The following is a 14,387-nucleotide window of genomic DNA, read 5'->3' as shown; positions in this document are numbered from 1 at the left end:
TACTAAAAAAATGTTATTTACCGAATAAATATAATATAATATTTTGTATAAACATGGTGATTCACCAAGCATGCTCACCCCATTTTTTCTTCCATAATGCAGTTATTCAAAATCTGATTTATAAATTAATACCCCACCCCTCTTTTTTCAGTAAATTATTTAGTGGATTATTATTTTTAAAATGCTGTGATGTACCTATTCAATTAAAAATTCGAACGAGTAGTTTCTCAATGTTTATACAAAGCAAATAATACCTAGTCTTTAAAAATGGTTTCATAAAAATATAAATATACGTTATAATATTGGATCCATAATATTTATTATAGGTACTTTGAGCTTTTTATAATTTATAGATTTATTAATGTTAATGGATTAATATTAGTTATTAAAATGTTTAAATCGCCATTGTGTCCATAACTTCCAAACTAATTATCATGGAACTGTTATTCTCAGTACACTAAGTAAAATAAGGAATAACTCAAAAATTACAATATATTTAACTACTTACGGTATATTTAAAAATTCCAAAATCAAAATTTAAATAAATTATTTATTAATGAGAAAAATAGGGGTGAACATGCTTGGTTATTGTGTATGATCAACAAATGGGTACGGGACGAAGCTTACAAACCGGCTCAATCGATGTTAGTTCTATTAGCTCAAGATTGGAATGCGTTCGGCACGGGGATTTCATTTTCCGAAAACATTCTTGTCAAATTATACTTCAAAGATGAGTAAATAATATTATTCGGATATACGTTATCGAAACGGGTAGACTCATACCAATGTGGATCGTCATTGGTAAATATTATGTAGGTACAAAAAAATATGTTATCGAAAAAGATTAATATTATGTCATAGTACCTATTTGAATGCATCATATTTTATATGGGCACAACGGATGTAATATATATTGGTACCTATATTACAATAATAGTTTATTATATGATGATGATGTATTATTATAATATGCACTTTGATAGAGAAGTCCTTGTAAGACGCGCATACAATAATGTTCCATTGTACAATTCGATATCGGAACCACAGCGGTAATAATGGTTTCCGTCTGATGAAATCATTTGCATATTATTTTGCTCAAAGTCCACATCCGAATGTGTTTCTGCAATATTACAAACACAAACGCGTCTTATTGTTTTGTTCAGTATATATATAGACATTGTAATACGCGTAGAACTGCTTTGATCGATGATAATCTCAAGAAGAATATAACAACAATATAATTATAATATTATATTATATACCTACGCAGATTATATTCTATGACACTGAAAAATCGGAAAAAGGATTTTCGCAACAATTTTAATGTATTATAAGCTATGAGTTAATTTTAATTATAATATACAACCGAAATTCACGAAAAATTGTTTATCATTTTCTTTGGCATAGTCTGCATTGGTGAGGAAACGATTATCGATAATTGTACCATCTACGGCGGATAATAATCGTCACTGGAAGCCCTCACGTGTTTGAAGCCCTTATTTGTGCACATGCATATTGTTCATGATTGATCTTATTATTGTATTATAATATGTAAGTACAAAATACGATTTACAACAATGTTGATGAAACAACCAACATTTTTAGTGAGTATAACTTTACATATTTATGGGTTTTTAGCAATTATTTTTGGTTTTTAAGGCATACTTTTGTATTGGTCCATATATTTTGATAGTTTGTTGGAAACCACGTACTTAGAAAAATATTTTTCAGCAGCCAAAATTAAAAAACTACTTGTTTTAATTGGCGAGTTTGTCATAAACTCATAAACTTGACAGATACCAAATTTTTATGAACAAAAGGTAATTATTAGATGTAATCTATTACTAGTCTGTACATAGCAGAGCGCACCCATGTCTTATCTACTAATTCATTACAGGTATTTGTATTAGATTGATGATTTAAGATAAAGGTAATATTCATATTGAATTTATAAGGGAATCAAGTATCCGCTATAGGGGAAGCAAGTATTCGCTGTTAGAGAACCTGGTACATAACCGGCACCCCCCGCAAACAAGCCTATGCGTAATATTCTTGTCGTCGTATAGTCCAACGAGCATATATATAAGCAATACTATAGTACAGTAGTAGGTACCTATCTTTACCCATATACTGAACAAACCGTAGTTGTAATATAATAACATTAATATATATTATAATACCGGACATAAAATATTATTTATCGTCAAGGTCTTTGAAAAAAATTATTATGCCGCGTTTTAAGAAATGGTTTTTAAGACTTTTAATCGTATATAGCAACATGCTTGAGCGTGAATTTATTATATCATTATTATAATGCACTGACCTAACCTAACCTAACCTAACCGAGCACTGGCTGCTGTGCCTTTATAGGATACATACACGACGACGGCTGCAGCTATATAGGTACAGTAATATATATAAGCGATGGAGACATAAAAGTCGGAGCGTTATCTAGTCATAAGGGGTTTTGGGTAGGGGTGAGGGAAGGGAGAGGGAAGCGGACACGCACCTTGTTTCGTTTGGTCCGGTTAACCGGTGCGGTAGTCGTCTCTTTATGTTACCGCTCACTACCCCACCACACCGCAACAGACGTAACCGACTTTGTGTCACCGCTTCTGCTGCAGCATCACACGAGAAACTCGTATTCGTTATATATATGTAGTATCTATACGCTGACCGACCGTAAATAATAATAACAGCAATAATAATAATAATGCGGTAAATGGCAAAGCTGCTGCAGCAGCAACAGACATTACAAATGCAGTAGATTTTTTTTAATTTTTTTTTTACCGTTTCGATTGCACAATGTCTCGCCGCCGTTCGTATGTAAATATTATTGATATAGGAAGCCATATGATAATATTATGTTTTTCTGTGCCCGATATGCGTATTATAATCCTACGGGTCAATTGCAGTTTTTAAGTCAGGCCACAAGAGCAACCCGATTTTAAGACTATTATTATCGAATGACAATTTGTGGTGCGCAGCATACATGTGCTATAATAATATTATCATTCATAAACACATTATTCGATAAGTCAAATTTAAAGAATATAATATGACAATGTAATAATCTACTGGATTTCCATCTATCTTTAATGAATCTCCAATTTGAAACAACGGAGCGTAATGATCGTATCTAAATTTTTCAGACATCTCTATATTAATCTCTAATATCTCTAATAATAATCTTATATGCAACTGACTATGAATCTCTGTCCCTTGTTCATTTCGCTCACCAATCTCCTTCTGTTCCACACCAATCCACCGTGACCTAAGGGTCGTCCTCCCCCTTGCAATCAATTTATTTTTAAAATATTTACACAACTTGATGATTTATAATAGAGTTTTAAGTATTTAATTATTTACTACTTAATTATTAATTACTTTTTGATTGGCATGGAAATAATATATTATCCGATTATGTAGAAGATAATAAATAAATCAAATATTTTAGTATAATAGGGATATTTTTATGTTTGATCTGCGCGCTTAGTAGCCGTGGTAAGGCGTGATAAAGTAAAATATCAAACTATTATCGCATTATACGTCATATACGTGATAAATATATGAAATAATATTAAAACTAGACATTGTAATACACTAACCTTAACCGGTTTGTCGTTCTCCAGACAGTAGTTGGGTAATTTGAGCACGTCCGCCCCGATGCTGGTCTCTTCACCAGCGTTCGATATGCTCTTTACGTATACGTTCTTTCCGGACAGCTTTTTCACGAGAATGTTTCCCTGATCGTCCATCTTCACTTTGACACCCTGCGCGAAACACGAGACGACGGTTAATGTGATTATTCATTAATATTATATTGTTCTGTGACACGTGTGTGTTTGTTTGTGTGTGTGTGTGTGTGTGTGTGTGTGTGTGTGTGTATTTATTTTTTAACTTACGAGGCCCACTAGTTTTTTCACTTCTTCGGTCTTTGGATCCCGCATTGGGTTGTCGAAGCCGTTCACGCCAATCCTGAAACAAAAGTTGCATTATTATTTTAATATTATCTATTATCTAATATTTATCACACAGCCCATGTATCTGTTTTTTTCAAAAATTATACCTGGAAATCGAATACCTATTCAACATTTATGGTTAATATGATGTTCTGAGTTAAGCTTCACAAAAAAAGCAAAATGAAGTTAAGTAAAAATGTGATGTATAATAATTATAATTCACATGCTATACAACTAGGTAAAGGTAACTAGGATTATTTTAAGATATGGCGTGCAAATCTGGCGGTTTTTTTTTAGCATGCGATTAGGAATTCGGATGCGCCTAACAATTATTTAATTTGAAAAAAAGGTTTTTATAATAATCTATATCATTATAAATGTTATTTATAATGCACTTATGTATTTTTACATAATATACATAACATATTATGGGGTACTATATGGTATTTATACATGTTGTAAGATTAGTTGTAAATTAGGTTGAGTATAACCTCAAAGTTAGTTTGAGTATTGTCGCGTTCCTCGGCGATTGCCGCAAGTCACAGTACGAAATGCGCGTAAGTAAGCTTAAGACTTAAGTTATGTATAAGTGTATAACACACGACTTGTATATAATATTAACGATAAGACTTCGGGAGGCGACATCTATTACTATTTCGTAATGTCATTGGCAGTGAGTTGGCGGTGGGCAATTTTATAGTGCATGTATTATTGTATTACATATTTACATATGGGTACATAATTATTATACTACACGACGACTATATATTATATCGCACGAAACAACATACTATTTATCATGTTATACTTTATGTATTAATGTATGTACTATTTGTATACCTATTTATAATATATTATGTATGAATCGAAACACGATCTCTAATAATAAGTAATAATGTGGGTAATATGGCGAAGCTCCCGGACTTCACAATCCGTACCGCGTTTGAAAATTATCCAAATAAATATAATTGCGTACCTATACTAACAAAATGACCGCCACGATTTCGAGCTAGTCATCGAGTGACTATAACGACGGGTGTCAGGCGTCATCAATGTCCATAATAACATTATATTGAATTCGGACGAGGACACGAGGTTAAATTATTACGTTAAAATCGCATCATAATACATAATAATAAAAAAATAATCTCATTTTTTATTTAAATAATTAATCGTGTCAACATACTTAATGTTTTATAATAATAATACAAAAATGTTTCGGGAAGCACGAATGAGCTGACGTGTCGAGGATATTTTAATTAGCTTTGCAGATCGAACAGACGCGGCTGCTGCTACTATTATTTTGTATTGTCCATATATTATTATATACATCGCGGATACTATAAATTATAATAATAGTATTGCTGTGAATTTCAGTCCAATGTAAAAATAATAATAATAGAAAAGAGCTGGAAATTAATTTTTACACACCCACCAACAATAATGTTATATTATATTATATTGTAAAATTATTATACATGTATGTATTATGTACTTGTGTTATTATTTTTCGTCGTCAGCCCACACGCGTGTCCGATCACAAAAACGCGTAATCATTGCCGGTAATGTTATTATTATTAGGTACTTTGTCGTGTCGAAGGACTGCTCTCGGTTATTGATTTTATTACGCCTCGATCGACAATATTATAATATATTGGTTTCATACAACCTGTACGATAATAAGATAATAAGAAGTGTGCCAATCGCTATAAAATCTGTCAAAAAATAGCTCGCGTTCTATTTTTCATCGCTTTTCACGCAGTTCGTTTTGAATTTTCGTAGATGCATATTATTATTTTTTTATTAAAAGGCATGAACGAGAAGGAATCTTTTCTGGAAAAATAAAGTGACTGAAGTTTGGTATATGGTATACATAAGGTAGGTCGTATTATTGATCGTAGCATTTTATAACAATTATTTATAATAATAATAATGACGTGTACGCCACGGGGAGTGTTACCGCGGTAGGTAAGACAATAATAAATTGGGGCCGGCTTATGGTTTTACACCAAGATTTCTTAACTGCCAGAACGGTGGCGGTATCGCGGTAGCATTTCTCGCGTCGGCGTCGACCGCGAATCGTTTTTATCATCATTGTAGTACGTTTGCAATAATAATAATAATAATTATTATTATTATATAGTGTTGAGCAACGGCCGGGTGATACGTAAACGTCACCTCCACCACATTCAGTCGCGGACTCGAGACGTCTGGCACGCACCCGAATACCTACCACAATGTATTATAATAGTGTAGGCATACACGTATATAACATATAATATTATTGCAATTTCTGCGGCCTCTCGGTTTGCACGTCTATCATGCCACTCCACGCACCCCACACCCAGACCGGTTGAAAGAATCTATGTGTTTGTGTGTGTGTGTGTAGTGTATTATATTTTTACACGACTGTATATATATATAATATATATATATATATATTTACAGAGCGCGCGTGAATCTAGAACAACAAGGACGCGAGCGCTGCGTTATTATTATGCAACACTGACCCAGTCCGGGCAGCACTTTCACTGAGCTCGTATTATATATGCACCTCCCCCGCGGCGCCTCGCCCAGAGACCCATTGTTCCACCACCGCACCACATATTATTATTATCATATTATACACTCTGTCGGTTTTATAATGGCGTTGGCGACGATCTATATATGATAAACGATTTAAAAATATAGTCGAATATGGTACGATATTTCACGGTGAAAACGAACACTATTCGTGGATGACCAACTGCACCACGCATTATACTTGTGATAAAGACGACAGGGTTGATCACGTGCATCAAGGGAAATTATCGCTTTGCTACTTCACCCCAACCAACGCACTTCTATCATAGATATATTTTTATCATTTTTATTATCAATCATCGATAAATGTATTATGTTCTTATTTTTAGCAATCGAAATATTATACTAGTAATAGAAAAAGTTACCTATGTCCGAACATTTCTAATTGGATAATACAGTAAGGACTTTATGAAAAATTGTAAAAAATGACATTATTTTTATATACATATATATGACAGAAGTATTTGGAAGTCTAGCCTGGAAAAAATTAAGGTTGCCCTGAACTTCTCCCGAGAAAAATAACATGGCCACAGTTCCACGTAAAGAGTTTATATATTATGTCACCCACGCACGCGATCTTTTTAATTTTGCTGCATAGTGCAGACGGACAAGCGGTTGTAACGAATTCGCGAACGTTACCGCTGTTTATTATAATCGATCGATTTGTCTAAATAATGCCTAACTCGTTCATCGTTAAGCGAGCGCGCGTGTCTATTATTATACGATCGAGATCGTTAATTTATCGTTATCTCAATTAACTGATTCGACACGTGCATTAATCCTGCCTTGACGTTAATCGCACGTGCGTGTGTCTCACTTTTCCAGTTTTTTACTCATTACATCCCAACAAACTGAAACCGATAAAGCGAAAAATCTCAATAATTCTTCAGACGTTAAGCCAATGCGTTTATAATATTACGACCACTTAAACGAATAAATTCGTGAAACACTTGTATACCCCCTCATTTACCTAATACCCGATTTTTTTTTCGGGGCCCATCGCCCATACCGCACCTCATTCGAATTTATATTTTTATATTTTTTCTCGCAGCGTTTCTTATAATATTATGGATTTAAATTTTTGTTCGTTTTCACGTTACACACTCAAAAATCTAAGATGCCCAATCCCGTTAAACGTGAATTCGATTCCTTGAGTTTTTTACACGAAATGGAGGGGAAACCGTCTGTGTGTAATGTCTCCTCCTGGTCTCCTCACAGCAACGTGTTCAATTTCCGGCAAGAAATCGTAGTGGTCGCAGTGTATAATAAATAATAATATTTAAGTGCGAACGCGTGAAATCACAACAAACGCCACCTAACAACATTTTACAATAATATAATGATACGCGGAGATAAGGTTTTAAAAATGTCGTTCAAATCCTCAAAACCCGCAATTATATAAACGCGGGTCGGTGATAAAGGGGATAATAATACACAGTGCCTATATATATATATATATATATATATGTAATAAGAAAATGCATATTGCATGCGCAATAATTTCGGGTCACCCGTTCACCGCGAGAAACTGCAGTACCTACCTATAGTTGCACAATTATTATATTATACGTATTATATTATTCTTGTATATTCGCGCGCCCGCGATTAAAGCCAAGTCGAAAAACTCATTGCCAGGTTAAAGATTAATAACGGGGCGTAATGGGGGAAAGCGACCGGTGTGCAGAAACCTACATGCACACTTATATATTGCACTGAGAGTAAGAATGGTAAAAGCTTTATCATGGTATAAAAATCGTTCAGAAAAAGAAAAGCGAAAAAAAGCCATAACAGTAGCTCAGTACATAATATTAGATATAATACAGTCTAGAACTGCGTAATAATTTAATAACGATTCGTGTCGTATTTTATTGTTACGAGCCGTTCGCTGCTCCCAACTGATGCACTATAAAAATGTATAACAATAATACCATTATTACACGAGTACACGATTAAAAACACATAACGGATCGAATAAAGAAAAGAAATAATCATAATAATGAGTAATATTAATATTTAATAATGATAATAACAATAATGAAAATAACAAATCGAAAACTTCACGTAATAATCCGATCGTGTCTTCATAGTCTGGACATATTATAAAGTATTCGGAATATACGCCTAAATTGCCAATATAAATAATGTATTAAAATATAGAGAATTACGGAGAAAAAGCGTTGAATTGCGAGGAATGACACCGAAATCCGTTGCTAAAGTACAGAAACTTGAATAGCGTGCCAAGCATTTAAGGAGTGGGCCGATAATTTTTCGTTTTCAAAAACTACACATAAGTTCATAACCCATGAAATACTTGACACGTCTCCAATCAAGACATCTGTATATAATAATATGACCTTTATCCGAAAAAATTTTAAGAATTTCCAGGTCTGGGTTTTATCAAACTTATTTGAATCTGTTAAGGCCTCTCTAGCTCAGTTATTGTTTATCGAACTATTAAGAATTTACGTGTTTGCACGTATGTAATACAGTCGATGGTGGCAAAGGGGCAACACCACTGTCTAAAAAAAAATAATCGTCTTGAAAGTCAATAATATTTTTTGAAAAACTGACACGCGCGACTTAAGTCCGTCACCTAACAAAACCTAACCTTTAATGTTTCTAAATCTTTTCACACAATGTATAATGTATATATTATTCAAGTTCGGCATGTCAACTCAAGTACGAAACGGTTTTCATCGTCATCGTTGATGCAGTCATACGGCGTGTACCTAATAATATTTCGTTTTAGTTTTGTTGTCAAATAATCGCACCATTTTCATGATTCAACGACCACCATGGTGTGCACTTGTATCAAAATACCGATGATAATCGACGATTTCGCTTTGTAGAAATCGTTTATCCAGCACCGACGTATAAGCCCTGTTGTAGGTACACTACCTGCCACTTGCTGCAGATTTAATGCCTCGTTACAATTATATTATTATTATTCTACCATTTTTTTGTTTTTAAATATCGATACAAGTATAATAGCCAATAAGCACTTTTCAGCCTTAAAAACGAATACTTCCAAAACCACCAAAATAATCAAAATACTAGCGAACAACAAATGGGGTGCTCAAAGTAAAATTCTTCACAATGTTTACAAAACACTAATTAGATCTCTGAGTACACTATTAAGTATCCAAAACCCCCCAAAAAATAACGAAATTACCAATAATATTATTAATCTTCTCAACAATACTAACAAACTTATAACATTAACACGGATTCCTAGCCATACCGGAATTGAAGGAAACGAAAGAGCAGACATGATGGCAAAACAAGCAACCAGTGACCAAACCATCGAAATATTGAACTTACTTTCTAAAAATGATCTTAAAAGAGAAGCTAAAAATATCATATCAAACTTATGGCGTAAAGAATGGCATTTACTGAGAGGCAACAAATTAAGAGAGATTAAACCCACCACCGATAGATGGATTAACCCATCAAACATAACTAGACAACAAGAAATAATTCTAACCCGCTTAAGGATCGGACACTCCTGGCATACCCACAAACACCTCATGGACAAAACAGACCCAGAACCATGCATCACCTGCGGATCCAATATCTCCATCAAACATCTCCTCTTAGAATGCCGCCAATCTAATGAAGAAAGAACTAAACACAACATGCCAAGTAGCATCGCCGAATGTCTCAACAATGAACCTCAAAATATCAACAGTACACTTAGTTTTATAAGAGACACCAATTTACACAAAACCATTTAATTTAATTTTTTTTAATTTTTTTTTATATTGTTTCTTTCGCTTTTAATTCATATTGTTTTTGTTACCTACTATATATTCATAACTATTTACCTATAATGTATTAATTAATATGAAATCAATCGCGGCCAATGACCTTTGTAGTCGAGGCCTTGTTCTTTATAATAAAAAAAAAATAAGTACTATTAACCTATATACTACTATATATTCTATTTAAACTCCTATATACAAATGTAATGAACTGGATGATTATTTTTATTACAATTTTTTTTTACCAGACAGTTTCTCGATTAATGTACCTAATGTTTTACATCATTTTAAATGTTGAGTGGTGTGCAGTAGTGCGTTATTATTTTGAGGAGTAACAAAATATATTCTAGGTTGCTCCAATCGCACTAATTTAAGACTCAAGTGTAGTAGTGTAGTACAATAGTAAAACCATAACATTTTTTTTTCCAAAAACATACTTTTACCAGTAAAATCATTGCTTTGTAAACTATGATTATGCAATTGATTATATTAATATATTATGTTTGTACAGTTTGATGTTCAGTTTTTGATTATTTTGTTTACAAATTGCATTTTGCTTACTTTTACCGTTTTGTGTATGTTGCACGTATATATATGAAGGAGTTATGTGCTTCTATAAGACACGCAATTTATCGTAAATAAATAGCATGAAAATCACGTTAGATCGAATTTTTCTTTTGACGTTTTACTTTTTTGTGATTATTGAACCGAAAAAATCGAGGTGTATATTATTATAACGAAGTCACAATATATTATTATAGGTATATTATGTCATTATGATATGGTTGATAACGAGTCAGTATACGTACCCGTGTTAAATTATTATATAGTTAGCGCGGATAGACTGTTTATATAAATGGTAAGTCCTTAATGACCGGGTTTGAGCAGATTTCGTATTTTTTGTGTTGATACAATTACTTGAAGTACATATTTTTTATAATACGCACCACAAATTATCTAGCGCCGCAGGTTGTAGTCGACAAACGAAATGATAATATTATTTCCCTTCCCCTACCCACAAATCACCATTCGAAAAATTTTACCACGTATTTGACGTTGACCTAAATCGCACGGACAGTTGCAGAAATCGGAGTAAAAAAGTTAATCGAAAAAAAAATATAAATAATTCCATGCGTTATCTATATTATTATATATGTGTATACCAGTGCAACACCTTCGAATACAATATAATATTATAATCAACTATCAAGATACTTATAATATACAGGGTGATTGTTATTTAATTTTATCGTGAACCTCAATATATCTTATACATAACTCGGCAACACAGACAACGCGTTATAATTCTATACACGGTTCTATGATTTCGTAAAAGTAAATTAACTATCAAGTCCACTATGAGCTTTTAGTTTAGCATTTTACCTATAGAAGGTACCTTCTAATAACCTTTTAAAAAATGTTTGATAATGGTCCACGATCTTGGGAGAAAAATGTTTAAAATAAAGTTAAGTATATACAACATAATATGGAAGATGCCAAAAGGGATACCTACATCCACAAACGCTAAATTTTACAAAAGAGCTGTTTTAGATTTTCTCGTTTTTTAAAACAACTTGAACTAATTTTTTGATTAATTTTTCGGCTCCTGAACAAATTTGATTTTAAAACATACTGTAAATTAATTAATTTATTGTACCTACTTAGTTTTTAGCACATTGGCATAATTTCAATATTTATAGTTATCAAATTACCTACAAGGTTATGATGGACATACACAAATTATTTATTTATTGTTAGCTAGATAATAAAAATATTAATAATAATTTAAAACAAATCTTTACTTATTAACGTAGGTAAAAGTCACATCACATTCGTCGAAAATGTCACAACATAAATTTTTACCTGCTCGTTTTTAAAACAATCGTAAAACGATTTTTAACATTTACAATTCGTGGTAGCGTAAGATATTGCCTAGAAATACGGAAAGAAAATCACCCAGTATATAATATTATGTTATAGACAGTAAATATTTAGGTGCACATAATAATATATGCGCACCGATGCACTATATAATAACATAATAATAATAAGTACGACGGTATAGTATGTAAGTATTTGATACATTAAAATATGTAATTATAATTATCACGTTTCGAGCTGTTCGGCACGTTACGTTTTAAGTACATATACGTTGGAATTGGCGTTTTCCTTTTCACGCGGGAAAGCAGCGATTTGCGGTCCATTTCAAATTATATTATATTTATTATTAAAACGTACTTACATATTTTGTATAATATAATATTATGATGTTATTATAAGTGATTGTTGTTGCTTCTTGTAATATATGACTACGTTAAACGATTGCGGATGTTATTGAAAAGTCTATGTCAGACATAATAATATAGTCAATATGATTGATCGTGAATTCTTTGGTTTGGGAGTAAATTACGTTAGAAAAAAAATTTTAAAATTGAACTGTCAAATTATATTATTATCAGTATCTACTGTGATTTGAATAAAATAATTTTAAATAAAAACATCAATATAGTAACTGCATATCATTATTGTTGTTTCTTTTTTAGAAATTTGTGTCTGCTTGTTTTTTGTTATTACCGATTGTAGTTACTGTGTTATTCCTATATATATATATATATACTGTGTTTTTTTTCGACTCGTCATAAAATAGTTTTACCTAACTGTCGGCGACAAAACCAAAGTGAGTACCTAAACAATGACAACGCATAACTACATATTATTATTATGTAATAATATATTTCCATCACCTCCACGGGAATAGAATAGAATTTACAGTACAGACTCTCGTCATAATATTATTATTTTAATATCTACGGATCGACAGAAAGTAGGTATATTCGTGGTACTTATATAATAATAATATTATAGATACTCACGGGTCTCGATTTTTTAAATAAAGTGACCACCTGCAGCGAGAGTCCGCGACATCGTCATTATGCTGCACCGGGGCATGCATTACGAACGGAAAATACAAACGAAAAATAATATAGGTACACCGTCCGAAGTCATAATAATAATATAATATACCTAATTGACGAGTGTTTATTATATAGTTAGGCACATCATATAGATATAAATGTTTATTACATTATTGTTACGCATTTACGTAACTCGTCTGAACGATTTTCGGACTACATGGCGGGCGAGTATACATTATATTATATTATTATTATATAAAACGTATAAGTATAACAATGAGCTTGTTCTTTTCCTTTACTTTCGAGACGATTATTATTATTGTTTAACGCGCTAACCGCTTCACCAGCAGCTCTGCGTGTTTAATTAACAGTCCTATTCGCCTTAATACAGTTAACAATCACATTATTGCGATCCCGTGCGTCCCGTGCGTCAGCAGCTTACGCGAGAACGAATCGAAAACAATCGTGTTCGTGCCAGATATAAATATAATATAGCTTAGTATAACAAATAAGCGTGAGTTTTTTAATAATTACAACGCATAATAATTAACTAGTTAAAATGTTTTATTAAATTTAAACTTAAAATTAACCAACTATTGTTACTTATTTTTGGATCGACAAACCTCTCTCTCTCTCTCTCCCTCCCTCTCTCCTTCTCTCCCCAGCACTCAGGTTAATTTATGCGATGAAAACAGCAAAATGTATAATATTAAATAATATATAGTTATATTATATTGTCACGTATCGTCATCGTTGTTGTGGTAACCAGGCGGGCTGGCGCGCGAGAGCCTCCGGTAACACATATTATTATATTATAAATGCGCGTGATACATCATAGAGATGAAATAAATCTGTGCCGGGGAGGTTCAGACGTGGTTGATTTATCACGGCGTTCTGCAGCGGGTGAAACGATCGAACCCGTTTCGCAATGCACTGCACTGTATACCTTTAGTACGCGTAGGCAACCCGCAGCGCGAATGTCTATAGATGCCTATCACAATTATTATAACAATCGTGTCACACGAATAATGCGATATTAAAGCGTTATGGATTTCAATAGGACGCCACACCCGCGCATGTGTTGACTCGTCTGCGTTCAGGAGAACTAATTTCATTAGCTTTAGAATAGAACACCTCGTAAGGTATTATTGTTATTTTAATTTTAA

At 32.8% G+C, this 14,387-nt stretch overlaps 1 protein-coding gene across 3 annotated transcripts in view; it reads right to left on the bottom strand.

Annotated features, from left to right (window-relative positions):
- The window catches only part of LOC100165611, a 141,134-nt gene that overhangs the window by 17,192 nt on the left and 109,555 nt on the right, over positions 1-14,387 (bottom strand). For all 3 annotated transcript variants that reach the window (XM_029487847.1, XM_029487848.1, XM_001944155.5), the window contains exons 4-5: positions 3,906-3,978; positions 3,609-3,773 (exon numbers count right to left, since the gene is read on the bottom strand). In XM_029487847.1, coding sequence (XP_029343707.1) covers positions 3,609-3,773; positions 3,906-3,978 — 238 coding nt within the window. The remainder of the gene's footprint in view (positions 1-3,608; positions 3,774-3,905; positions 3,979-14,387) is intronic.

Source organism: Acyrthosiphon pisum, chromosome A1, assembly GCF_005508785.2.
Source record: "Acyrthosiphon pisum isolate AL4f chromosome A1, pea_aphid_22Mar2018_4r6ur, whole genome shotgun sequence".
Taxonomy (NCBI): Eukaryota; Metazoa; Arthropoda; class Insecta; order Hemiptera; family Aphididae; genus Acyrthosiphon; species Acyrthosiphon pisum.
The sequence above is the reverse complement of the archived record's forward strand: the minus strand, read 5'-3'. Positions and strand labels throughout refer to the sequence as shown.